Consider the following 26,183-nt stretch of genomic DNA (forward strand, 5'->3'; position numbering starts at 1 on the left):
TTCTATTCCAGCCTCTGTCACTGATCTGCTGGGTGAAATGGGGACAATGATGCTCACCTTCCTTTATAAAAGTGCCTTTGAGATCTACTGATGACTATACTATCTAACTGTTATATAGCATTTTTTTGCTCTATGAACCATTCAAGGGACCTGTGAGGCAGGCAAAGGGAAGACTAGATTTCAACAGTGACGTCAGCCCATTTCTGTGACGGTGACCAAGTGGATCACCTTGGCAAAGGACCCAGTCCCTTCTGGCCTGTAAGCAAGCCTTCTGTGTGGCAACCGCGAGCACAGTTGTAGAGCCCACAATAGCAAGGGTCAGGTTAGTTTGGTTTAGAGTGACTTCTTTGATCACATGCAATTTTTAACATCTCTGTAGATTGCTTTGGATTGCCCTGCTGAACTCTGCCGGTCATATATTCAACTTCACGAGCCCTATATCAAGGATCCTGCTGCTTATCCTAAACTTCAGGTAAAGAACTAACTATTACGTATGGGATGTTCTAAAATTATGGGTGAACAGGCACAAATATGAAGCAACAGGTTTCACTGGGGTTACCAATGAGGGTGCTAACTGTGATGTGGCATCTGCCCACTGGGAGTGAGACTGAGACCATTGTGCATTTCACATCGGCCTCTGAACAGCCATGACAAGATAACATTTGTTTATCATTGAGCTGGGTTGGATTCAGACTGGGGACCTAGCAGTGTTGGGTTACGTATTTTATCACTTGACCACCCAGTCCCTTTTAATATATTCCCCAGGCCAGATCCTTAGCCCCTCTTTAGTCCCCTTTGTGCTGCTCTGCATGTGCAAAGTGGACTTAAAGTTGCCTTTAAGGCACCAAATGAGGATTCCCCTAGTGCAGTGGTTCCCAAACTTGTTCTGCCGCTTGTGCGGGGAAAGCCCCTGGCGGGCTGGGCTGGTTTGTTTACCTGCCACATCCGCAGGATCAGCCAATCATGGCTCCCAGTGGCTGTGGTTCGCTGCTCCAGGCCAATGGGAGCTGCTGGAAGCAGCACGGGCCGAGGGATGTGCTGGTCGCCGCTTCCAGCAGCTCCCATTGGCCTGGATCAGCGAACCACGGCCACTGGAAGCCGCGATCAGCTGAACCTGCGGACACGGCAGGTAAACAAACCAGCCCGGCCCGCCAGGGGCTTTCCCTGCACAAGCGGTGGAACAAGTTTGGGAACCACTGCCCTAATGTAATAGCAACCTAAACAGGTAAAAGGGTGGTGTAGATAGGAAATCTAGCCCTATATTTACCCTTTCTCTTCTGTATCACCACTGACACATTCCTCTTTCCTGTAAAACCACACAGCATCCTATGCCAAGCCTGTTTACTTGATCATCGCATGAGGGTTGACCTGAGGGTTCTTAATACCCACAATACTTCTATTTTTAAAAATGACAAACACTGAGATGCATAGTGTCATTTATAGGGAGGCAACCAAATGAGTAAACCTCAAATGAAGGATTTGCCTTTTCTGTGAGAAATCCATTCTGGCAACAAGCTGAATGAAGAAGCTTCACTCTGGAAAGTGGTGGGGTTCTGGAGTATTATGATTTCATTATTTGGAGAATCTTTGTGGAGTGTTCTGTTTATCTACAGGGATATCTTTCATCATCTGCAAACATCCTCTAGAGAACATAATCTTGGAATATTCCAATTTCTCTGTCAGCAATTGGCTGATTCCTAAATAGACCTCTCTCTGAAAACACAAAACAGCTCATGTTTCTGTTTAAAATGCAGATGCTGACATACATGTTCTACTCTGTGCCTTATTATATGATCGCACTGTATGGCCTACTGGTGCCTGGTTGTTCTTGGATGCCTGACTTAACCCTTATACATGCTGGAGGACTAGCCCAGGTATTATAGTTATTTCTTTGTAAAGATATTCATTGGTGAATTTCTAGTTGATAATGCTGTAACTAGAGAAATCTCACATAGGTAAGGAGCCCCAATTCACAACCTTATGCTGGTTTTATGCCAAAGTAATTCAGATGACTTCAACAATTACACCAGCATAAAACCACCATCAGGGAGTAGAGAATCAGGCTCAATAGGTGCGTCTCAGGTGTGACATCATTGCCTTGGAAGACAGTTTTTTCTTTAGCTGCATATTTTTATCTGGCTTGTTTGTATTATTTAAGCCTTATTAAATGCTGTACATTTCCCTAAAGAAACCAAATATTTGGGGTAGGATGGGGTGGGGGGTGTTAAGCCATAACATCTACCCACTTTTTAAAAAGATAGTTAAATATTCTCATTGAGACACTCAATGTTTTGGTCAAGTGAATGGTTTAAAAAGAGTCTCATTGGTGAGAATAGCTGTTAATCGCACGGTGGACAATATCAGCTATTTTCTTAGCACTACAGCTACTTCTACAGCACAGGGGAGCTTCCAGAGTCATTTCTAACATATATTCACGTTCATCTCCAAAAAATTTCATGTTCTTCCCAAGACCCACACTTGCTCAACTCATTCCATCCTGATTTTGTTAAATAAATGTTTATGATTAAATGGTGACTTATATAATGTGCAATAATAATTAATGGACACTGGTGACACAAACCATAAGACAAAATAATTTGTCAAAAAAAAAATTCCACACAGGTAAATTGACCTGGCCTACAGTACACATACGGAGCTATTTACCATTTGAGACAGGACACTTATAAAAAGTCCGGTATAACACATCTAATTGATTTGCCTTATATGTGGCAAAATGAAGGACCCCATAATATTTAGAGGATGGAGAAAATTTGGGCCTGAAGCTGTCACAACAACTCGAGGATAGTGCTAGAACACAAGGATACAAAGGTAATTGTCATGCTGTTGGGCTAATTGAGATTCTTGAATGAGCTGGTGCATCTGGGCCATAGATGAATATCTGTGATTACATGGTTAGATTATACATGCTTACAACACAATTTAACTACCCAATACGGTGATAAGAATTGTCTTTAGCAACCGAGTAGTAAGACTTTGTCTCAACTACAAGCTGTTAGTATACAGTCCAAGATTGCCAATTTTTCCCAGCATGGAGATAGCATAGAATCATAGGACTGGAAGGAACCTTGAGAGGTCATCTAGTCCAGTCCCCTGCACTCATGGCAGGACTAAGTATTATCAAGATAATTCCTGACAGGTGTTTGTCTAACCTGCTCTTAAAAATCTCCAATGGAGATTCCACAACCTCTCTAGGCAATTTATTCCAGTGCTTGACCACCTTGACAGTTAGGAAGTTTTTCCTAATGTCCAACATAAACCTCCCTTGCTGCAATTTAAGCCCATTGCTTCTTGTCCTAGCCTCAGAGGTTAAGAAAAACAGTTTTTCTCCTTGCTCCTTGTAAAAACTTTTTACATACTTGAAAACTGTTATGTCCCCTCTCAGTCTTCTCTTTTCCAGACTAAACAAACCCAATTTTTTCAATCTTCCCCCATAGGCAGGGCCAGATTAACTCTCCTGTGGGCCCGGGGCTATTAGATTTTGTGGGGCCCCTGTATACAAGTCTTTTTCCTAATTTAAAACAAAATTATCACAATTATGGCATCGAGGCTATTAACGCTATACTAAACTTGCCTTTTAATAAACAAAAAGCCATTCTGTGGTTACATTTCAGTCTTAAAACATGTAGAATATAGTTAATTTAATTTAAAATAGCCTACTTCTTACCTTAGAACAGCTGTTATATTAGTTTCTTTCTGGGAGAGAGTTTGAGTGCAGGAGGGGATGCGGGCTCTGGGGTGTAGTCTGGTGCAGGAGGGGATTCTGACCTGGGGCAGGGGGTTGCGGTGCAGGAGGGGGTGCAGGGTCTTGGAGGGAGTTTGGGTGCAGGAGGGGATTCTGACCAGTGGCGGGGGTTGGGGTACAGGAGTGGGTGCAAGGTGCAGGCTCTGGCCGGGAGATGCTTACCACAGGCAGCTCCCGGCCAGCGGCACAGCAGGGCTCAGGCAGGCTGCCTGCCTCCATGCCGTGGCCTCTGCTGCTCCCAGAAGCAGACGGCTGCTGGCACGTCTCTGCCTGCCCCAGGAGGGAGGGGGACAGCATGTCTCCGTGCACCACCTGTGTCCGCAAATGCTGCCCCCGCAGCTCCCATTGGCCAGTTCCAGTATGGCCACGGCATGCAGGCAGCCTGCCTGAGCCCTGCTGCGCCGGGACACCCTTAGCCCTGGGCTGCAGCCCCTAAAGCCCCTGCATTAATCCGGCCCTGCTCATAGGTCATGTTTTCTAGACCTTTAATAATTTTTGTTGCTCTTCTCTGGAGTCTCTCAATTTGTCCACATCCTTCCTGAAAAGTGGTGCCCAGAACTGGACACAGTACTCCAGTTGAGGCCTAATCAGCTCAGAGTAGAGTGGAAAAATTACTTCTCGTGTCTTGCTTACAACACTCCTGCTAATAAATCCCAGAATGTTGTTTGCTTTTTTTGCAACAGCATTACACTGTTGACTCATATTTAGCTTGTGATCCACTATGACCCCCAGATTCCTTTCCTCAATATTCCTTCCTAGGCAGTCATTTCCCATCTTGTATGTGTGCAACTGACTGATCCTTTCTAAATGGAGTACTTTGCATTTGTCCTTATTGAATTTCATCCTATTTACTTTAGACCATTTCTTCAGTTTGTCCAGATCATTTTGAATTTTAATCCTATCCTCCAAAGCACTTGCAACCCCTCCCAGCTTGGTATCATCCGCAAACTTTATGTGTACTGTCTATGCCATTATCTAAATCATTGATGAAGATTTTGATCAGAACTGGACCCAGAACCAACCCCTGCAGGACCCCACTCGTATGTCATTCCAGCATGACTGAACTACAGATAACTACTTTCTGGGAACAGTTTTCCAACCAGTTTTGCACCCACCTTCTAGTAGCTCCATCTAGGTTCCATTTCACTAGTTTGTTTATGAGAAGGTAATGCGAGACAGTATCGAAAGCTTTACTAAAATCAAGATATACCATGTCTAACGCTTCCTCCCTATCCACAAGGCTTGTTACCCTGTCAAAGAAAGCGATCAGGTTGGTTTGACATGATTTGTTCTTGACAAATCCATGCTGACTGTTACTTTTCACCTTATTATCTTCTAGATGTTTGCAAACTGATTGTTTAATTATTTGCTCCATTATCTTTCCGGGTACAGAAGTTAAGATGACTGGTCTGTAATTCCCCAGGTTGTCCTTATTTCCCGTTTTATAGATTGGCACTATAGTTGCCTTTTTCTAGTCTTCTGGAATCTCTCCCGTCTTCCATGCTTTTCAAATATAATCGCTGATGGTTCAGATATCTCCTCAGTCAGCTCCTTGAGTACTCTAGGATGCATTTCATGAAGCCCTGGTGGCTTGAAGACATCTAATTTGTCTAAGTAATTTTTAACTTGTTCTTTTCCTATTTTAGCCTCTTCTGATCCTACCTCATTTTCACTTGTATTCACTATGTTAGACGTCCAATCACCACCAACCTTCTTGATGAAAACTGAAACAAAGAAGTCATTAAGCACCTCTGCCATTTCCACATTTTCTGTTATTGTCCCCCCTCCCCCGCATTGAGTAATGGGCCTACCCTGTGCTTGGTCTTCCTCTTGCTTCTAATGTATTTGTAGAATATTTTCTTATTATCCTTTATGTTTCAAAGGATGTCTCAAGCTAGTTTGATCTCATTTTGTGCCTTGGCCTTTCTAATTTTGTCCCTACATACTTGTGTTATTTGTTTATATTCATCCTTTGTAATTGCACTTAGTTTCCACTTTTTGTAGGACTTTTCTTTAATTTTTAGATCATTGAAGATCTCCTGCTTAAGCCAGGGTAGTCTCTTGCCATACTTCCTGTCTTTCCTATGCAGTGGGATCGTTTGCTCTTGTGTCCTTAATAATGTCTCTTAGAAAAACTGCCAACTGTCTTCAATTGCTTTTCCCCTTAGACTTGCTTCCCATGGGATTTTATCTACCAAGTCCTGTGCTTTGGACGATTTGTTTGTTGTTGAAAAAAAGCCTCATCCACCTCTTTTTCCTGGTTCGGGGCAGTGAGTTGTATGGGCCCATAGTGCCTGGGCTCCAGCAAATTCAGGGCCCAGGGGGCCCGGCTCCACCAATGTTCGGGGCCGGATCTCTCCCTCTGCCCTGCCTGCCGCCCCCGTGCGCCTCCCTCGGAGTGTCCCCTGGCCCCACCTGCCGCCCCCATGCGCCTCCCCCGAGCATCCCTGCCTGCCCTAGGCAGCGGGCGGCTGCCCCCTGCAGCTCCACACTGCACTCCCTTGCCGGCCGCTGCCGGCTACAAGGGAGCAGTGCTGAGGGCAGGCTAAGGCAGCTGCTGCACCTGCAGAGGGAGGAGGTGCATGGCAGCCCTCCCACAGCAGGCGACTCTGAGCGGGGGGACGGGACTCATCCTGGCTGGACCTCCTGAGCAGCAGCCTGGGGGGGCTTGGGTGAGTGTCATGCTGGGGGGACCAGGAAGGGCCCCCCCTCCCACAGAGCTCCCTGTTGCGGACAGGGAAAGGGCTGGGGGGGGAAGTCCTCTTTGGCCCCCCACCCCAGCCCCAGGGCAGCCTACCTGCTGTACCCCAAACTCCTCATCCCCAGCACCCAAACCCCCTCCTGCACCCCAGCCCTCTATCCCAGTCCAGAGCCTACACCCAGCACCCAAACCCCCTCCCGCACCCAAACTCCCTCCCAGAGCCTTAGGTCGGAAGGGAGCGGAGAGGGGGGAGAGACTTGGAGCTGTTCTGGGCACCACCAAAAATTACACAAACCTGCCACTCCTGTCCTGGTTAGGTGGTCTGTAGTAGACCCCTACCATGATATCACCCTTGTTTTTTACCCCTTTTATCCTTATCCAGAGTCTGTCTCTTATTTCCATCTCAACCTCAGTCCAAGTGTGTACATTTTTAATATATAAGACAACACCTCCTCCTGTTTTTCCCTGCCGGTCCTTCCTGAGCAAGCTGTACCCTTCTATACCAATATTCCAGTTGTATATTATCCCACCAAGTCTCTGTGATGCCAATTATGTCATAGTCGTGTTTATTTACTAGAATTTCGAGTTCTTCCTGCTTATTCCCAGAGATATATGATAGCCACATATATCATAACTCACATATCAGAGTGGAATTTGGCAAGATTTGTAAATTGAAAGAACCAGAGCGTCAAAAGATATCAGAATTGATGTTATATGCTTGAACTGGCACAATGCAAACAAGCTAATATAGGCAAGCCAGTGTCAACATGTCCAGCAAAAGCATATCAGTAAACCACATCTTTTAACAGATTACTCAGGTTTCACTCATTCTTGGGGAAGAAACAACCATGAAGAAACATGGTTTCTTGGGGAAGAAACAACCTTATTTACCATGAGGAAAATGAAATCAAAAGTCAAAACACATGTTGTGTCTTTCTGTCATAGCTCCATAAACTTCATGTGCAGACATCAGACTGAAAACTTTTCTCACCATATGTTTCTCACAGCAAATATTCATAACTTCTGTATGCATCTGGGTTATTAAGTCATGTGCAACATTTTCTTGCTGAAGGCCGAAGAACATTGTTTGATCTCGTCTGTGGTCTGGCTAAAGGACACTGCTGATTTAAAAAAGGAGGAAGGAGAGGGAAAGCCACTTGCAATGCAGAAGTGAGGCTTACAGATTTCCTTTTTAGTCATTTAAGCAAATCTGGGACCCGAGCAAAAATTCTGCAGATTGATAGCAGTAGCTAAACCATTTTTCAAAAGTGATACACATTGTAGCATAACTCCCAAACTCTTCCTTTCCCTACCCAAGAACGAGAACACATGTACCAGCTTGCTCAACATTTAAGCAGTAGTTTGCAGTTACCAATATGCAAAGGCATTTCCTCTAAATGGTTTAGTGCACTGCAGAGTGAACTGAAATAATTGTCCAACTAAAAGCGATTACACTGATTTGGTCTAGAGCCCAAACCTGTTAATTACTCAGGAAGAAAATGAGGAAGACAGGTTGTGTTTTAAAGGAAGTTGTGGGGAGGGGGTAGAAAGTTGGGGGGGAGGGGGTGTCATTTTCCATCTTTTTTTGGTCTTTTTAATACAAGTGACACTATTTCAAGAATTGTATTTGCTAAATTTTAAAACACCTGTAATTATTAATTAAAACTTATGGTTTGTGTTCTGTTATGGACAAAGAGCCACCCCCCAAAAAAAGTAGAAAACTAAAGATGGAAAGCCAAAGCATTTTATCCCATGGGAATCTCCCTGGTGAGAGCTCACACACTGCTACTAAGTGGGAGACTTTTTTGTTTCTGTCCTTTTGTAATTTATGTGTTTTTGCAAATGTAAATCTCAGAATAGTGTCTCCTAGGTTAAAAAAAAACACCTGAAAGGGCCAAGCCATTAGCATGGGAGAGGAGACATCTTTCTCAGAACCCTGTCATTTTAAAAGTTATGTAATGGGCCGCAGTTTGAATTACACTGCAGTGTCAGTTCACTGAGACTCCAAATATGGGTTATGACCTTCTGGGGTCACTGATCTTGTGATGCTACTTAACAATCACAAGAGTAGCACTTTAGGAGCCTTGATTTTACAAAGACTTTAGTTATCCTCTAAGACCTCACTAAAACGAACAGTTATCTATATGAGAAACTAAAGACAGGACTTACATGTCAAGTGATGAAAGGTTCAGCTCCTGTGCTGCAGCAAAACAGTTCCCCTCCCCACCCCACTACAGACATAGCCCAAGTAATTCTCCCTTCCCAGATCTGAGCAGCAGGAAGTTTCTCTACAGGTTGCTAATCAGGCCCAGCTGTGGAGTATAGAGGCCAGGCCACATCCTCCTTCCTCCCTCAGCCTGTCTAGGCCACTGAGACATAGAAAAACCTGGCCCACTCAACCCCTGCTGCGTCAGTGGCTTGTCTGCAGGCTCTTATCTAAATGAGAACACACAGTGCTCAGAAGGGTTTGCTTGGTTGCCACATATCCCCTGTCTTTCCCTGCTGACTTTCCTTGGCCTTACAGAGCTCAAAGAGCCTGATGCAACCCCCTTGGAAATCAGTGACAGTGTTTCACTGATTTCAGTTGGCTTTAGATTAGGTCCAGGATGGCGGGAGACCTGCCCCTTCCCCTTGTCCAGCCCAGCCCTCTTTTCCTGTCTCAGCCTGCTTTGTTGGTTGCAGAACAATACAAACACCAAGACACCCGCCAAACAGCATTCGTAATAGGTCTGCAGCCAAAATGTGGGTGAAAAAACATTTTCTGAAGATGAGACGCTTTATTTGTGACTGCCACCTGCAAACTGCCACTTGCACCCCTGGCATTTAGCAGCTCAGAAGTTGCTGTGAGCTTCAATGACCAGCAGATTAGTAAAGGCTGAGATATGGCCCTCTTGCTGGCAGGGTGACCAGATGTCCCGATTTTATAGGGACAGTCCCAACATTTGGGACTTTTTCTTATATAGGTGCCTATTACCCCCACTCCCACCCTGATTTTTCACACTTCCTGTCTGGGCACCCTAATGGTCCAGCCTGGGCTTCAGCTCTAAAGGGGTCTCCATGTTAAACCCCTACATTCCCCATTCTAAAGGTCTGATATAAGAGGGTTCCTAGGAATGGCTTATTCCCTGATGACGTATGATTATAGAAATCCTACACAGCAAGGCAGATCTTGCTCTCAGTTATATGAGTGCCAGCCCATTGGCAAGACGTGCACATCTTCTGGATGTCCCTGCTAATGCACTGCGTACAAGGGGAGAGCTAAATTTTCATCATCTATTGGAAATACATCCTACATACAAAAAGGACGTTATTACCCTCTACGGGAACATTACATGTTCATGAGGGAAAATCCTTTGTGTGCATGAGTGTATTGCATAAAAAATGGGACATGGCACACTGGCACTCTTAAATTTACACAATCGCCCCCCCCGCTCCGTCTCACTTGTCCAAATCCCTTCCCCATCTAAAGGATTTTTCCCCATCCAGTCACTCACAATTCCTCTATGACCCACCCCTCCACAGAACCTTCACCTTATGTGGCATAGATTTGCCAGCATTATATGAAAACCCTTAGCCATAAATGGAAATCTGGACCAAGCAGCCCTAGATTTTCTTGCCAGCTTGGTGCTAATGCAGTTGTCAATGTGTATTTTATGCCCCACCTCCTGCCCCTGTTTCTAGTTAGAGAGCATGGGTGAACTCTGGACCCCAGTGGAGTGAAATCTCCCTTCCTGCAAACTGGGCGTCTGCAAAAAGATGCACAAATGTGGACTGACACATTCCTTGCCATTTGAGCCCTAATCTGGCTCCCAATTTAAATGAATGTGATTCTGCTCATTGCCTATAATTACAGCTAGGTCGGGCTCTTGGTGACTGACAGGCAGATAAAGCGATTTGATTTTTTTTTAAAGGAGAATTCCATTATCTGAATTGATAGCAGCAATAGAAAAGGCCCAGAGCAGATCAATGCAAATGATTAGCGGCATGAGACAGCTTCCAGACGAGGAGAGAGTATAAAGGCTGGGAGGAAGATGAGTAAGTGACACAGTGGAGGCACACAGAGTAATAAGGAGAGCAGATCTGTCGGGTGTGCCTGTTGATCCTCGCTGCTAATACAAGAAACAGAGGAGCCACAATGAAACTGAAAGACCACAAACCTAAGACTGATAGAAATAATTCATTTTACATGATGCATAATGAGTCAGTGAAACTCAGTCCATGGAGATAGAAATAAGGCCAAAGATAGGATCCAAATTCTATTTTTGTGAATAATAAAAATAGGCAGTTTCATTAAGCTCAGATAAAAATGTAGAAGGGTTATAAACCCTTATGTGTCAAGCTCTCACTGCTTGAGATGAAGAGGAATGTTCTTCTCTGGTCCCCTAGATACTTCAGGGTGGCCATAAGTGCCTAGACAGATAGGCCCACATTAGACAGCAAAGAGCCTTCCGCTCCTTACCCCTGCTGCTGCTGTTTTCAGCACCTTGCCCCTGGCCTTTGCTGGCTCTCTGAGCTGCCTGCCCCAGTGCAGCTCCCAGTGTGAAGTAGGGAGTGGGGTGGGGGCCCCAGGAACAATGGGAGGTTGAGCCATGTTCCCAGCAGTGGTGAGCTGCCAGGGGTGGGAGCTAGGAATGTGGAGGAGACAGACTGAGTTGCTAGGTTATTAAAAAAATGCAATATATGGAGTGCCCCTGAGTGAGGCTTGCTTGGTAACAGATACTTAGGGAAATACCAAGAGCCACTCAGCTAACATGGGTTTGCATTTGATTTCTTTGATTACTCTGCTTCCTGACTAGGGCTTTCCAGAACAGCTCTCCCCTGTCAGCTGGGGTGGTTAAATATACTGAAACCACTAGTTCCTTTTCTGTTTTAATGCACATTCTCTAGGTAACCTCCTTGCAGAAGATGATGTATTAGAACAAGCACATAGACTGTATGCATCTTGCACCTTTCTGCTTTGCTAGGCAAAGGCAAAATTCTCTGCTTTCAGACTCCTGGATAACTCCTGCTGACACCAGCTGAGAGCAGGGTTTGGCCCATAGTCTAATATTGCATTAAGTTCCAGTGTTCCTTTCCCTCACTGTCCCCTCAAAATCAAGCTGATGTTTATCTTCCCTTGTTCCTCCTGCTGCCAAACCATCAATTTGGGCAGATGATAGTTAATTTAAGTGAGATGTTGCTTGATATAGTAGATAACAGATGGAGACAAAAGACAGCAAGTATCCTGAGTGCTTCTATCTATAAATGTTTATTTATGCTAAAAATATGTTTCAGTGCCGTGAGCTCTCCTCTAGATATAACCTTAGCTGTACAATTAACCTATATTCCAACAACTCCCAGCTCACTAGCCCTTCCGGGCCTGATTTTGCAGAACTCCTACAGAAGTCAACAGGAGTTTTACCAAAGTCAGGTGTACAGGACTGGGGCAAAACATATTTTAGTGAGACTTAATTAGCTCCTTAGTTTTCCTATTTTCTAACATTTTAATACAAACTAAGGGTCAGATCCCGCACAAATTGGTGTCAACAGCAATATTACCATTGATTCCTGTGGGTGTTAGGCAAAATCTATAGACTTGCTACTGCATTGGGATCTATTAGCGCAGACTCTGTGTCCATGAGGACTTCACTGGCACATTGCATGGGTCCATGTCAGTGGCCCCTCCTGTATGAATAGGGCCTAAGACGTATGGGAGAGCGGTAGAGAATACTGAATTTGTTCACAAAATACAGCTGCTACTATCACATGGGAGGTACCATTTATTTGTATTATATCGAGGCCAGAATGATGTCAGATCAGAGAGTATTTTTATACTGCAGTCCAAAAGAATGATGGAGAATTGGGATTCAGGCATAAAGTGGGCTGCACAAAAAATGTTATTGGTAATGTGTGCATGTGAATATAGTAATGCAGATTATGCTGTCATTCCAAAGTGTACATCATGCTTACCCATTCTTTTATATATATATATGTATCTGCCACAGGCTCAGTTTTCCCATATTGGTGCTTCTCTTCATGCTCGAACACCTTACATCTACAGAGTCCCCGAAGAGGCAAAATTCTATTTTCTAGTACTGAACATAGTGTATGGAATCCTTCCCCAACTGCTGGCTTATAGGTGTGTCAACAAACCAGAGTTTTTTATGAAAGCAAAAGAAGAAGAAAAAGCTCAATAGAAAGATTGCTTCCACCTCTTCTTTTTTGCTATGTATATAATTGGTTTTTGAGGTAACTGGACTCTCTTATAGAATCCAAATGACATGTGGTTTATCAAAAATGTGTAAGATTGCCCAGTCCGCTTTGTGTATCATTACTGTAAAGAGAGAAAATAAAGGGAACTGCCTTCAGTTAACACTTCTCAACATTTTGCTTTTACTCTGTCATGGAGATAATTTCTAAAGCTATCCTTGAGTAAGTAAGCAGTTTGAGTTTTATTATTAATACCACATGGAGCTAAGTAATAATTATTTCAATGTTCTGCCCGCACAGACTACTCCTGGGAGAATTCTACGCAATGCAGAATTTTGCAGAAATTAATGTTGTGCACGCAGAATTTCCTTTCTTCCCCACAGAAATGGGCTGCAGAGCTGTTGGCCGTTACTAGGGTCCGCTAGACCTGGCAGAGCCCAGCTTGCAAACAGAAGACAAGGCTGCGGGAGAGGGAGGGAACTGGAGGGTTCCCAGCAGCTGCGATTCCCAGCATGCCCTGAAGAAAAGAGGCAGTAGCATGCAGGAAACTCTGTGCAAGACCGGGACCCAGCATCAAGCTGTTTCTCCCTCGGATTCCTGGGCTCTAGGGGGTAGAGGGTGTGCGTGTCTGGGCCAGGGGGGGGTCCATGGCTAGGCTCTGTGGGGGAGAGTGTCTGGACTGGGGAGGCATGGCTGGGCTCTGGGGTGGGGGGGCAGGGAGGGTGTGTTTGGTTCCCCCAGTTGGGCTCTGGGGGCAAAGTAACAGGAACTGAGTTGTCATAGGGATTTCTTTAATTCTCTACTCCTATTACAGACATACTTGCTGACAAGTATTTTGAAATAAATTACCAAAATAATTGAAACTGGCATGATTATATAGTATTATTTTGACAAATTTGAAGAATTTTTAATTTGTTGGTGCAGAATTCCCCCAGCAGTAACAGACTGGATTGTTTCAGCATTACCAATTCTCATAAAACTATGGTGGATTGTTTTCGTTAATATTTGGAAGTATGAACAATTAACATACATAACATGGTTACGAACATGTTTTATTGATCAAAAAGTATTTCTTGCAGATCAGCCCTGTTAAAAATCCTGAGAAATCTCTTAAAGAAGACTCTACATGCGAAAAGCAAATCATCTGGTTCTGGAAATGCTGTTTAAGCATTCAGTCTTGCTCAAGTGGTGAGCACTCCAGGTCTCATCCAGCTAAGCATCTATGCACATGCTTAATCATTGAAATTGACAGGACTATTCACATGTTTTACTTTAAGCACATGGTTAACTGCATTGGTGAAGGGGGCGTCAGAGGGCTCAGCACTTCGGAGAATCCAGGTCTTAAACATTTCCAGGTGTTTTCAGAACAGAGTTTTTCCACTGAACTTCTCTACACAGCTGCTTTTGCTCCTGGTATTTTGCCATAAACAGGCAGCAGCTAATATAGAATTTAGTAAGGCCTTGGCTGGTGGAGCGTACGTTTCTATTTGCAGTTAGAAGTATTTCTATTACATCAGAATATCTTTATACTAAAAATAGTACATTTCTGTCTCATTTATGGATGAAAATAGAGGATAAACTTAACGGGAAACATTTCATGCTTGGGTATTCTAGAATTTCTAAATTTGGAGAGTTCTTTTTTTCTTTTTTATAGTCTAAACACAGTGTTGGCTCATCCATGTGCATGTTTCAACCTATACGGGGGGACTTACATACTTTAACTGGAGAATGTCAAACCCTGAGGGGAAGTTCACAGCAGTGGTCAGAAGAGGGTGTCTACGCTTTACAACTCTAGCCAAAAGGGCAGGATTCAAGACTCCCAGAGCATGTGTTGGTTGCAGTTTTGTTGTAGCCGTGTTGGTCCCAGGGTATGAGAGAGACAAGATGGGTGAGAAGCTCTGTGGAGCTTCAAAGCTTGTCTCTTTCACCAATAGAAGTTGGTCCAATAAAAGATATTACCCCAGCCACTTTGTCTCTACCGTAGCACACGTCAGTCAATGTTTGACCGGCAGAAAGGAGCTCATAACATTTATTTCCTCCAGGATCCAAACCTTCCTGGGTGTAGAGTCCTCCCTTATATATTTGAATTCAGCTCCATCCCAGCACATTCTCCCCAGGAAAACAAAACAAGAGCTGTTCAGCCATCGCAGGATTTACTGTCTCACAAATAGGTATCACGCCCCCAATGTTTCCTCTAGTGCTTTCAAAGAAACTTTGAATATGGTCAAGGTGAATTTAATAACCTCTTGTTATCCAGAAAAAAAAAGCAATGTACAGAAAAAAAAAGATCTCACCTGGACTTGTATCTATTATTGTCAACTCAGTGTTAACAGAATGTTTTGCTTTAATACTTGAGTTACATTAATACCTCACATTATTACACGTATGAAGCCAAATATGACGCTAACTTAGTTGCTTACAACCTCAAACCTTACTCCCAATACACATTCCAATAAATTTATTCTGTAAAAACAATACATTTTTTGTTTTTGTTTTTTTTTTGTTTTTTGTTTTGTTTTTTACAGTAAACTTGTCAACTACAAACCTTGAATACGCAAAAGATGTTCCAAGGACAAGCATAACAAGGATTGATAAAACCAGACTAAATATGTTTTCACAATAAAAGCTGGCATAAAAATAAATAAAATTCTCTATTATCACAATAGCAACAATAATGTACACAGAATAATGGTTTTGGAATGCTTACTTCCTAGTCTAGATCTATTTCCAAAATTAAAAACAAAAACCAAAAACCAAAAACAGAAGAATGACAGGATCCTTTTTTAAGCCTTTCAATACTGAAAATTCGATGTTTTGGTTTGGTTTCATAAGGTTTCTGTATCACAATAAGCTTAGAAATGGAAAACATCCAAATGAATGAGCTCAAATTGTGTTGGCATTGGAAAAAATCCTTGTATTAATCTAAAGAAACACAAAAAGACTTTCACTAACTCCACATATAGGTACTAAGCCAGATAGTGTACATTACATCGTGATTTTGAGAAATATTAACGAGTATAACTAGCTAGGTATTTCTAATAAGGAAAGATATTTTATTACAGTATTGACCGTTGCAATGATCTCAGCTGAAGAAGAATTTTTCTTTCATTTTGTAAACGGATCAAAAAACAAGAAAGGATGGATACAGTGTAATTTAAAGTTATGTTTGTAGGTGGAATAGATTCTTGTGGTCTTGTATGTAGGGGATTAATTCCTACGGTTTGCTTGTTTTACAAAAATGCAGATTTTGAACTATTTAATTTGGAGTTTCTGCCTCTTCTCTTTAGAAAAGGCTTCTACCACATGTACAACTCTGCAACATCTCCATAAACCTCAGTCACTGGAAAAGGGCAACTCCATGCAACCAAATAATATGAAAATCAAAAGATATCCCTTAGAAAAAGGGTAAAATGTCATTTCTGCAAACACAACAGATAGGAATGTGAATAATGTGCATACAAACTGGGATGCTGTTGATGATACCAATGAATAGATGTGCTGACTCATATCAAATCCAAGAATATTAGACAACCAAACACGTAACCTTCTTGTGTTTTCCCTTCATGTGCAGCAGTCAATATGTTGGTTAAGTCTGAAAGAGAGGAAAAAATGTATTTAATGTAAGATTTAATGCATCAAGCTGCAGAGAACAAGATTCAAATGAATGCCTTATCTTTACATTTCAGAGTCACAGTTACACTCACTGCATGATACATGGCAATAGCAAGATTATTTTTAAGGAAACAGTTTGTGTTGCGTCATAAACACACATTATGACAAAATATTAAAGAACCTGGCTTGAGCATTTCGGACTTTATTCAAATAAAAATCTTTGTTCCATTTATGTTGGTGGATTTTGTCTCCCTGCCCCCATAATTTCATTATGAAAGGTGCAGGATACACCAAACACAACCAAGTTCTGTAGTTTTCTGTTTCATCAAACCCTTGGTATGCATCACGCAAAAGGTTAGATCACTGCTCTGTCCACAGGAGCTCCTGGGCCTTGCAAGAAGTCACTAGAAATGGCTGTGTGTTCTGCTCAAGCAAATGAACACTTGCCCACAATGAAAGAAATACAAAAACTGAGGGGTGTGTATGTTATTCCTGAAGATATAGCCTGGCTTGGAGCGCTCTGTGGGATGAAAAACATAGGCGGGAGAAACTCCCATGTTACTATTGAGTCAAGGCCAGCTCTTGTGCCCATTATCATTAATAGGAAGAGAATCAGTCCCTTTCTGTGTGGTCATAGCAAGTCTCTTGTCTTCATGTCTCAGTTTCTCCATGTAAAATGGACCTAGTGATACCTACCTACCTCACAGGGATCCATTAATTTTTGTCTCTCTCATGGGAGATGCTGTATGAGTACTGCACACTCAGGCAGGGCTTCCCTTTGGGGACTGTTCTAGAAATCACTTGTAAAGAAAGGATTCGGAATGTTACCTGACCTATCTACCTACACACAAATTATTGAAGGAAAGAACCACACCACACACAGTCAACATGAAGCAATCAACAATATATTTGTTTTTGTTCATTCCGAAAAAATCAACATCAGGAAAAAGGGGGCCAGAGGGTGAATCCACAGGAAATGGTGCGGTTTTCATTTTACACAGGATCTGGAAGAGAAGAAAAAGAAAACATTTTAACACTGTAGCAAGAGCAGCTCCCGCCCTGTACAACCCCTTGCGGCAGTGTTATTCATCAATCACACCATGGCTGTGGGTGAGCATGTCTCTCTGAACCAAGTGGTTCAGCTGACTACTGCTGCCAGCTAAGGGAGCTCACTAGCACAATGGGCCCCCAGTCTGGCTGTAGCCTATAGCTGCTTATGGCTCTCTGGCACAGGGACCGCCTTTTTGTTCTGATTTATACGACAGCTGGCACGGTGAGGGCTTGGTCTGTGACCAGGGCTCCTAGGCACTCTGCAATACCAATCTAATTAGTAGAGGTCTGTGCTTTTGTTCCTGCTTTCTGTCCCCTATCCCTGGTAGGGACTCTTACAAAATATGTCCCATACCGCTGCGCAATGTTCTTCATGGCCCTTCCCCCGCCATTTCCCAGGCCAGTGATGCTTTGCTCTCCAGAGCTCCCACACTAACTTTCTTCTCTCTCCTATTTATGTGTCGCTCGCTAAGGTTATACTTACAGGTGTGTCAGAGCCTTTGCCTGGAGATGCTCTCACTGCTGTTGTGCTTCCTTCCGGAGGGAGGTGCAGACACCCGTTAAAACAATTACAGACCGATTAGTCAACCAAATCCCGGTTGCCTTTTACTACAAATCCCTACTGACATGGTCGTTCTCCCGCATTAACGAGAGGCAGGGGCTGCACTAGTCAGTCCCTACAATGAAAACGTTACATGCAATATACAAAGCTATCCCACCATAGTGTTAAGGCTTTGCTCTTGCCAACGATAATGTGCCCATGGGGTTGAACTGAGGGGGCAGTGGTGGCCGCAACTATTTGCTCGGACTCAGTCGCACGTTAACGCTGCAACTCCTCCTCACGGCTCAGAATTACGACTTAAGTGCTGGGCCATAGCTTAGCACATGAGATAGGATAAAGACGAAGGGGTCGGATCCTCCCCAACATGGCTGCTGCTGCACAGGTGACAGAAATTCAGTCTGATACCGCCCACACCCCCCGCCCATCACAGGGCATGTCTTGCCTACTCACAAATGTAGCAGGGGGTTTGGCCCCCAAGCCCGCAGCTCCCCTGATGGCCCACACTGCCCTCTGGAAATCTGTGCCTCTGCTCAGGCTCCTTGATCTACCCACTGCTCCTGCTGAAGCCATGCTGCCAGGCTCCCCCACTGGCTGCTGCCCCAGAATCTGCCTTCCAGAGCAGCTCCACTGCATGGATGGGGCAGAGGTTTCGTTAGTGCTGACCCTAGCAGTGTTTACATACTTGCTAACGTCCGAAATGTAGGGCCCTACCAAATTCACAGCCATGAAAAACACGTCATGGACCATGAAATCTGGTCTCCCCCTGTGAAATCTGGTTGTTTGTGCGCCTTTACCCAATACTATACAGATTTCACATGGGAGACCAGCGTTTCTCAAATTGGGGGTCCTGACCCAAAAGGGAGTTGCACGGAGATTGCAATGTTATTTTAGGGGGTCGTGGTATTGCCACCCTTCCTTCTGCGCTGCCTTCAGAGCTGGGCGGCCAGAGAGCAGTGGTTGTTGGCCAGATGCCCAGCTCTGAAGACAGCGCCCCGCCAGCCACAGCGCAGAAGGAAGGGTGGCAGTACCAGACCAGGCCACCCGTACTTCTGCGCTGCTGCAGGGGCGGCTCTGCCTTCAGAGCTGGGCTCCCGGCCAGCAGCCGCCGCTCTCCAGCTGCCCAGCTCCGAGGCAGAGCCGCCGCCAGCAGCAGCGCAGAAGTAAGGGTAGCAGAACCGCAACCCCCCCACGTAAACTTGTCCCCCCCCCCCGCCCCCCCCACAACTCCTTTTTTTGGCTCAGGACCCCTACAATTACAAAACTGTGAAATCTGAGACAAATTGAAATTATGGAATTTATGATTTTAAAAATCCTATGACTGTGAAATTGACCAAAATGGATGGTGAATTTGGCAGGGCCCTACCTGTGGGGCTTGGGGGGTAGTGGTGGGCATGATGCTGCAGGGAGCAGCCAGCACCACAGGTCTGATCAGAGAGCCTCATCCCCATGGAACTGATGGACAGAGGATTATGATGCTGGGAGGATGGCTATCCCCCTGCTACCCTACCCTGGTGCCCACCCTGCCTCAGATCAGCGAGGGTTTCAACACGACGGTGTCCACGCAATGACAGCTACAACTTTGAGTGCCTTTATTTGCGTTGCTTTGAGTCAATCACTCATCTTGCTAGTACAGTGCAAAACCACCCTGGCACTGAAGCAAACAAAACTGGCCTGAAAATCAGGGACCTGAAACCAGCTCCCTGCTGCCCCACCATCCCTGTTGCACCTACCGGAAACTGGGCACAAGAGAATCTGGCCTCCTGTAGGTAAAAAATGTGTGTGGAGTCAGGAAAGCTGCACATGGAAGTACGGCAGAAGAACAGAGGATCCAGTCAGAGAGGAGCTAGTGGCCTGGGCATAGGGACTACTGCCAAGTTCAAATCCTAGTGCTGACACTTCCTCCCTGTGTGGTGTTAGGCAATTCACTTAATCTCCCTATGCCTTAGTTTCTCTACTTGTAAGATGGGAATAGTGATATTTGTTTACCTTCTTCATACACGTGACAATTAATCGGGCATTAATTCTGAGGTCACAATGATTGCAGAATCCAACCCTTACTAAACATGCTGCGACGCAAAGTTCTTATTGTAGTTTTATACTGTAAAAGCTAAATGAAATGAGAAATGTTACACTGGAATATTCTGCTTAGAAGGTATTTTGAGGAAGCCTAAGCATAGGTACGCAGCAAAGGATTCTATCCAATGGGCAAGCAGTCTCAGTGGCTGCTAGCTTATAGAAGACCTGTTAAGATTCATATTAGCCAACAGACTTTTGAGGTTCAGGTACAAGATGCAGTAATTCTGCGGTATCATTTTGGAGAGGCAGCCATGCTAACAGCAGCAGCAAGGGAGGGGAGACAGAGGATCCTGGGAATAGCTGGGACGCTAGTATGAATTTAGCAGCAAGCCTACAAGAGGAGCTGAACCTGTGGGCTGGTGTGATAGCCAGCAAGCCTGGCTTATGATCTAATATCAAGGTGGTGTTCTCTGGCTAAACAAAGATCAGTCAGATGGCGAAGGTTTTTAAGGGGCGCTATGACCCAAGGGCACATGTTGATCTCAGTCAAAGCAATGATGACTAAAAGACAAACCCTGTCCCCTTTGAAGATGGGAGAGGTGCCTTCAGCACACTGGAAAAGCATCCAGGCACTATATAAATGGAGTGACTACTGTGATATTATTAAGACAAAAAGCAGTCTGTGTCCTCTGGGTAACTCATGCATGGCCACGGGAGGATGCATGCTGGGAGCACCAGAGACATGGAGTCTCATCTGCAAGAGCTCTCCTCCTCTGGGCAGCACTGCAGTTAAGTTAAGATGAATGTTTGTAGGCCTCCCATCATTCTAGCAGGTTTCCATGGCCTTCCACGGCTTGGGAGGCCACGCGGCTAGGCAGTGATCCTTGCATGGTTCAGCACCATACCAAAATGGTGGGGCTGACCAAGCACATTCCAGAGAGCAGCTTAAAGAGGCCGTTTGTTATATATAATTAGAGGTGCCAAAGTCAGCATCTTTTCCACACTGAAAACTGTAACAAAACAACTAATTTTCTAATTCCAGTCTTGCACAGGAACCTGATGAAACCTGAGCTTCCCTAACATGGAAAGAGCAGCCTAAGGTATATTTTTGTATTATGTTCCTGGCACCCTCTTATGACCAGATAAACCCACAGAGCTTGATTTTCCTCCCCACATAAACCAGGTCTAACTTCACTGAGGTAAAGAGAGTTGCATTGGGGTAAGTGAGAAGAGGAGCAGGCCCACTCTGTTCAAGTTGTGCATTACTGTTCAACTGCTCTTCCATAGATTGTAAGGCCAGACGGGACCATTAGATCAGCTAGTGTCACCTCTGGGTGAAATTCTTTGGTCTGTGATGTATCAGTTCCCGTGTCTTGAGCTCCATAACATGTGTTTGACTAAAGTACATCTTCTAGAAAGGCATCCAGTCTTGATCTGAAGACATCAAGAGATGAAGACTCCATCCCTTCCTTGAAACAGAACTTTAAGAGCTACTGGAAAGCTCCAAAGAGAAATCCCGAGGAGGACTGAGGGTGAAATTTACCCAGTGTACAGGGGCGCAGAAGTCCTTTAGCACAGCAGAACCACAGTGGTTCCACTACATACGAGGTGGGCCGCCACTAAATAAGCATGACTCGGGACACCATGCCCCCAGTGCTCTTTATCAGCCCCTCAGAAACTGTGGCGTGGCAATGTCTGTAGTGGCCTGGGGACATGGCTCTGAGTGAGTGAGTACAGTGCTTATAAATCCCCATGGAGGAACTGTGCAGGGATTGTGGACCCCCTTCCAGCACAGGGCTTGGAAGTGCTGCAGGACAGTGCCTCTCCCTGTGTGTGGGTTAGGGTGGTGGATTCCATCCCACTCCAACCTCCATGTAGTTATAACTCTCTCACACATTTGATGCCATAGTTACTCACTGAAACTGGTCATTAAGCATTTCAAACCTGACCAAGAGACTAGGTACCGAATCCTGAACTTTGAAAAGTCATCCGGTCTTATTACTACGAGCAGGCAAAACTCCATGCATGGTAGTACCTTCTGACCATACGCTGAACATGGGATGTAGCTAGGGTGACCAGATGTCCCAATTTTATAGGGAGTGTCCCGATTTTTGGGTCTTTTTCTTACATAGGCTCCTATTACCCCGTCCCGATTTTTCACACTTGCTGTCTGGTCACCTGAGATGTAGCCTACCGCCATGTTACTCCCACAGGTATGTGTCTGGGAGTCTGACCCAAGCATTTGGCATACACTTTGCACCAATCCCCACCCCTAGGATTAGTGCTTACTTAGTGTTCTGTACGCCAGTGACAGAGCCAGCTCCCAGTATACTGGAGAGCATGCCCAGCAGTTAAAGGGGTATAATCATGACAAACCCTCCTCAATCATAAAGAGCTCTGAAGGGGAGGTCGGAAGATACATTTGAGTGTGCGGTGTCCCACTGCATCATTCCCCACAACCCGGCCTGTTATCTGTGCAGTGTGAATAGAGTAGGACAATACAGAGCAGGAGTAATTGTTTTTTTAAAGGTGGCTGCCGTTTGCCCATTGGGACAGGCCAGGATACGATCTAAACACATCAAGACACATCAGTTCTCCTGACCAACACTCTCCTTGTCTGTTGCTGGGCTCATAGTAACAGTGCCAGGGAGTGCAGTGGGGACAAGTATATGTGGATCAAGCTTGTGAGGCATGTGCAGGTTACTTCTTTGTGCCAGCTGCCCTGCTGCTCTGGGGCACAATGCCATTACATGCCCCCTTCAGCACAGTGAAACCCAGAGCAGGATCAGCCCAGAAACCTGCACGCACAAGGCCTGATTCTCCTCTGACTTAAGCCTGTCTGAATCAGAAGCGGCTCCAAAGAAACTGGCAGAATTATGTAGGTGTAAATCATGTGAGCGAACAAGCAAGCCCACTGCATTTAGTACGTCCAGTACAGCATGCACAGGCCCTGATTCGGCTCTCGCCTCAGTTTTGTAACAGTGCAACTTCACTGGAGCTACTCCTGATTTACACTGGTGTCAGCGAGAGGAGAAATCATACCCAGCGTGTTTGCTAAGGCTTGCTCACTCATCTAGGTTGAAATTCATCCCTGTTCAGGTCTAATGCCACTTACACCCTCAAAGCAGGAGTTGAGCAGGACTTATGCAGTGTGTCTAGGCCTCACAGGGTGCACTTCACCACTGAGGGTCTGAGTCTGAGGATCAGTGGTAACAAACTGCACACAAAGGGAATGTGAACGGAAGATTACCCCTTCACTGGTTTTCTGCAAATCTGAAGAAGTGTTTCTTGTGTCATTGCCTGCGTCTCCCGCGTCAGAGCCGCTCTTATTTTCTTCCTCTTTGCAGTCCTTATCATCTTCATCTCCGGGAGATTTCCGTGACTGCTTGGAGGATTTCTAAACAGATCAACAACACAGTTAACAAACAAAAATCAAACTTCAGGGTGAGAAAGACATAGCCTGTGTTTTACAATGTGCGTGCAAGTCCATTTTTCTTGTCCTAGCTCATGGGCCCCTGTTTGAAGCTCTTCCTAGATACAGTCAATGGGGGTGGAAAGCATAGATTGGTTTCAGCGTTCAGAGTTACAGCAACCGATGAAACGAGGAGAAATTAACAGCTGACATAGGTGGGTAGCATTGCTAATCAGAGGTACAGATGATAACAGGAGAAGGGTCATCTGTAGGTTTGGTTAGTTAATGAAATGATGGTGCCAGACTGACAAAAGTTTTGATTAAACACAGAGGTGCAAAACGAGAGCAGAATTGACAGAGCTGCTTTCCATACTTTCTTGGTGCTGTCAGTTTTAATATATAAACATTAAAGCCATACGGAACCATACATCGTTCTTCTTCCCTTTATGTTATGCAATTCTCCAGCACAAAGGGATAGACCATGGCTTTACTAATTCTCCATTTGTGCAGAGTCTTCCAGAAAAAAAAGGGGTAGACAGAACCTGAATTTCTAATGTGAAACACACACAGGGGAAAAAAATCTTTTCATGTATTTTTTTTTAAACCTACAAGTTCCTGAGTGCTGAGATCTAAGGTTTTTGTTCAGATCCTGGCCCATCTCTCATGCAAAGCTCAGCAAATCTGAAACTAGTCCTGAAATAATTAATGGAATATTTTTCAGTGACATTGTAAGAGGCCAGATTAATAAGACAAAATAAATCAAGCACTAATTCTTATAGGGGATTTTTTCCCTTGATTTCAATGGGCTTCAGATCAGGCTCATGATTAAACCAGGTTTAAAAAGAAACGAAAAAGAAGAGCAAAGCCACCTTGAGCTGTTCTTGAGAGCACATTAATCAAAACATGACTGTTCTGGCAGTTTCATCATACACTCGATTATAATCGGTGCCCATGTATTCCTCAATTCTACAGTCATAGATTTTTGCTGTGGAATCCACCCCTTGTTGCAGACTCATACTACAGAACCCAATATTTCGTTAAAAGAAAAATATGGGCCATATTGTGCTACCAGTTTTTAACTCCCTGGGAGCTCTGCTTAAAACCAATGGCATGATACAGCCCTATGATTCTAGTTCTTATGGTTGTGAAAATAACCTTGAAATGTGAACTGGGTGTAAATTAAAGCATAGTTTCCAGACAGCTTAAAATAAGAGCTCAGAGAGGGGTGAACTGCCTCATTCATCCCAGTACAGAGTTAGTTCTGAAAACTGAAGATGAGAATTCAAATGTTGACCTTGTTAAATGTTTCCCTCATCTATATTTATATTTACCTTATTTAAATGTGCTTGTCCCACAACCCCAGCTGCCTTGGTCCCCACTCAGCTACTAATGCCAGAAATACCCATTACACAGCTGCCAACCATCCAGCTTCCCTTCACCACCACCAATTTCTCTGATCTAATAAAAATGATAATCCGGGAAGTGTGTAAAATATGTTGGGGCAGATCCACAGTTGGTGTAAACTGGCATTGCTCTGTTGACTTCCATGGAGCTGTGTTGATTTAAACCAGCTGACAATCTGGCCCACTGAATAGAACACCAGTGCTACTGTGCTGACAGACAGACAGACAAATATGAAAATGAATAATGATCTCAAATACTTACGTGGCTCCCATTACCACAGTGCCTGAGCCCCTGGCAAGCTTTAATGTATTTATCCTCCCAATACCCCTGTGAGGTAGGGAAATGCTAATAACCCCATTTTACAGATGGGGAAGTGAGATGCAGAGAGACCAAGTGACTTGCCCAAAGTAATATATTAAGTCTGTGGCAGAGCAGGAAATTGAACCCAGGTCTCCCAAATACCAGGTTAGAGCCCTAACCACAAGACCAGCTTTTCTCTCTAGTTCAATAAACCCCACTATTTTGGAACAGAAATCTAGACCTGCAGAAGGCCGGGCTAAACTGCCATTACAATGCACAAGTGACAATGGAAAAGCTTCTGGATCACCTTTGAAGTGTAAGATTTTTTTCGTTTTGAGCCTGCTTTTTCATTCTTTCTTTTGCCTTTTCCATCCTCTTCTACCCGATCACCTTCCTCCTCACTGCTTGCATCGGCCGTATTTCCTCCTTCTCCCTCAGTTTCTGAAGAGCTCTGTTGCTGGATTGCCTTTGAAATAATAAATAATAATAATAATTAACTAAAACTTCTCCCAAATAATTAATTTTTGCCATGTCCCATATTGCACAGGGAGATCCTAAGAAGAGAGAGCTTGCACTTCAATCATTTTACTCAGGAACAAATCAGCCTGATCTTACAACCATCAAAATAGAGGGCTGGTAGAGGCAATTTCTTCAGTAGCCACTTGAAAACAGTTATCAGATGCATATTCTGAGATGACACGCTCAGAAAGGTTTACAGTACGGCTGTCAAGCAATTAAAAAAATTAATCATGATTAATCGCACTGTTAAATAATAACAGAATACCATGTATTTAAATATTTTTGATGTTTTCTACATTTTCAAATATATTGATTTCAATTACAACACAGAATATAAAGTCTACAGTGCTCACTTTATATTTATTTTTGTTTACAAGTATTTTCACTGTAAAAAAACAAAAGAAATAATATTTTTCAATTCACCTAATATAAGTACTGCAGTGCAATCTCTTTATCATGCAAGTTGAACTTACAAATGTAGAATTTTGTAAAAAAACCCCAACCTTCATTCAAAAATAAAACAATGTAAAATTTTAGAGCCTGCAAGTCCACTCAGTCCTACTTCTTGTTCAGCCAATCGCTCAGACAAACAAGTTTGTTTACATTTGCAGGCGATAATGATGCCTGCTTCTTGTTTACAGTGTCACAGGAAAGT

At 44.1% G+C, this 26,183-nt stretch overlaps 2 protein-coding genes across 4 annotated transcripts in view; one reads left to right on the forward strand and one right to left on the reverse strand.

The window, feature by feature from the left end:
* The window catches only part of TM6SF1 (transmembrane 6 superfamily member 1), a 31,948-nt gene extending 17,868 nt beyond the window's left edge, over positions 1-14,080 (forward strand). Inside the window, exons 8-10 of one of the 2 annotated variants that reach the window (XM_077828205.1) lie at positions 380-472; positions 1,755-1,874; positions 13,733-14,080. In XM_077828205.1, the coding sequence (XP_077684331.1) occupies positions 380-472; positions 1,755-1,874; positions 13,733-14,080 (561 nt within the window). Of the gene's footprint in view, positions 1-379; positions 473-1,754; positions 1,875-12,448; positions 12,817-13,732 lie in introns of those variants that run through there. The other variant, XM_077828204.1, reaches the window with a different exon arrangement.
* Positions 13,688-26,183, reverse strand: part of HDGFL3 (HDGF like 3) — a 58,067-nt gene continuing 45,571 nt past the window's right edge. Inside the window, exons 4-7 of one of the 2 annotated variants that reach the window (XM_077828206.1) lie at positions 25,317-25,475; positions 23,144-23,290; positions 17,800-17,849; positions 17,155-17,269 (exon numbers count right to left, since the gene is read on the reverse strand). In XM_077828206.1, coding sequence (XP_077684332.1) covers positions 17,832-17,849; positions 23,144-23,290; positions 25,317-25,475 — 324 coding nt within the window. In that variant the 3' untranslated portion in view covers positions 17,155-17,269; positions 17,800-17,831. Of the gene's footprint in view, positions 16,246-17,154; positions 17,270-17,799; positions 17,850-23,143; positions 23,291-25,316; positions 25,476-26,183 lie in introns of those variants that run through there. The other variant, XM_077828207.1, reaches the window with a different exon arrangement.

This window comes from Eretmochelys imbricata, chromosome 10, assembly GCF_965152235.1.
Source record: "Eretmochelys imbricata isolate rEreImb1 chromosome 10, rEreImb1.hap1, whole genome shotgun sequence".
NCBI classification, from domain to species: Eukaryota; Metazoa; Chordata; order Testudines; family Cheloniidae; genus Eretmochelys; species Eretmochelys imbricata.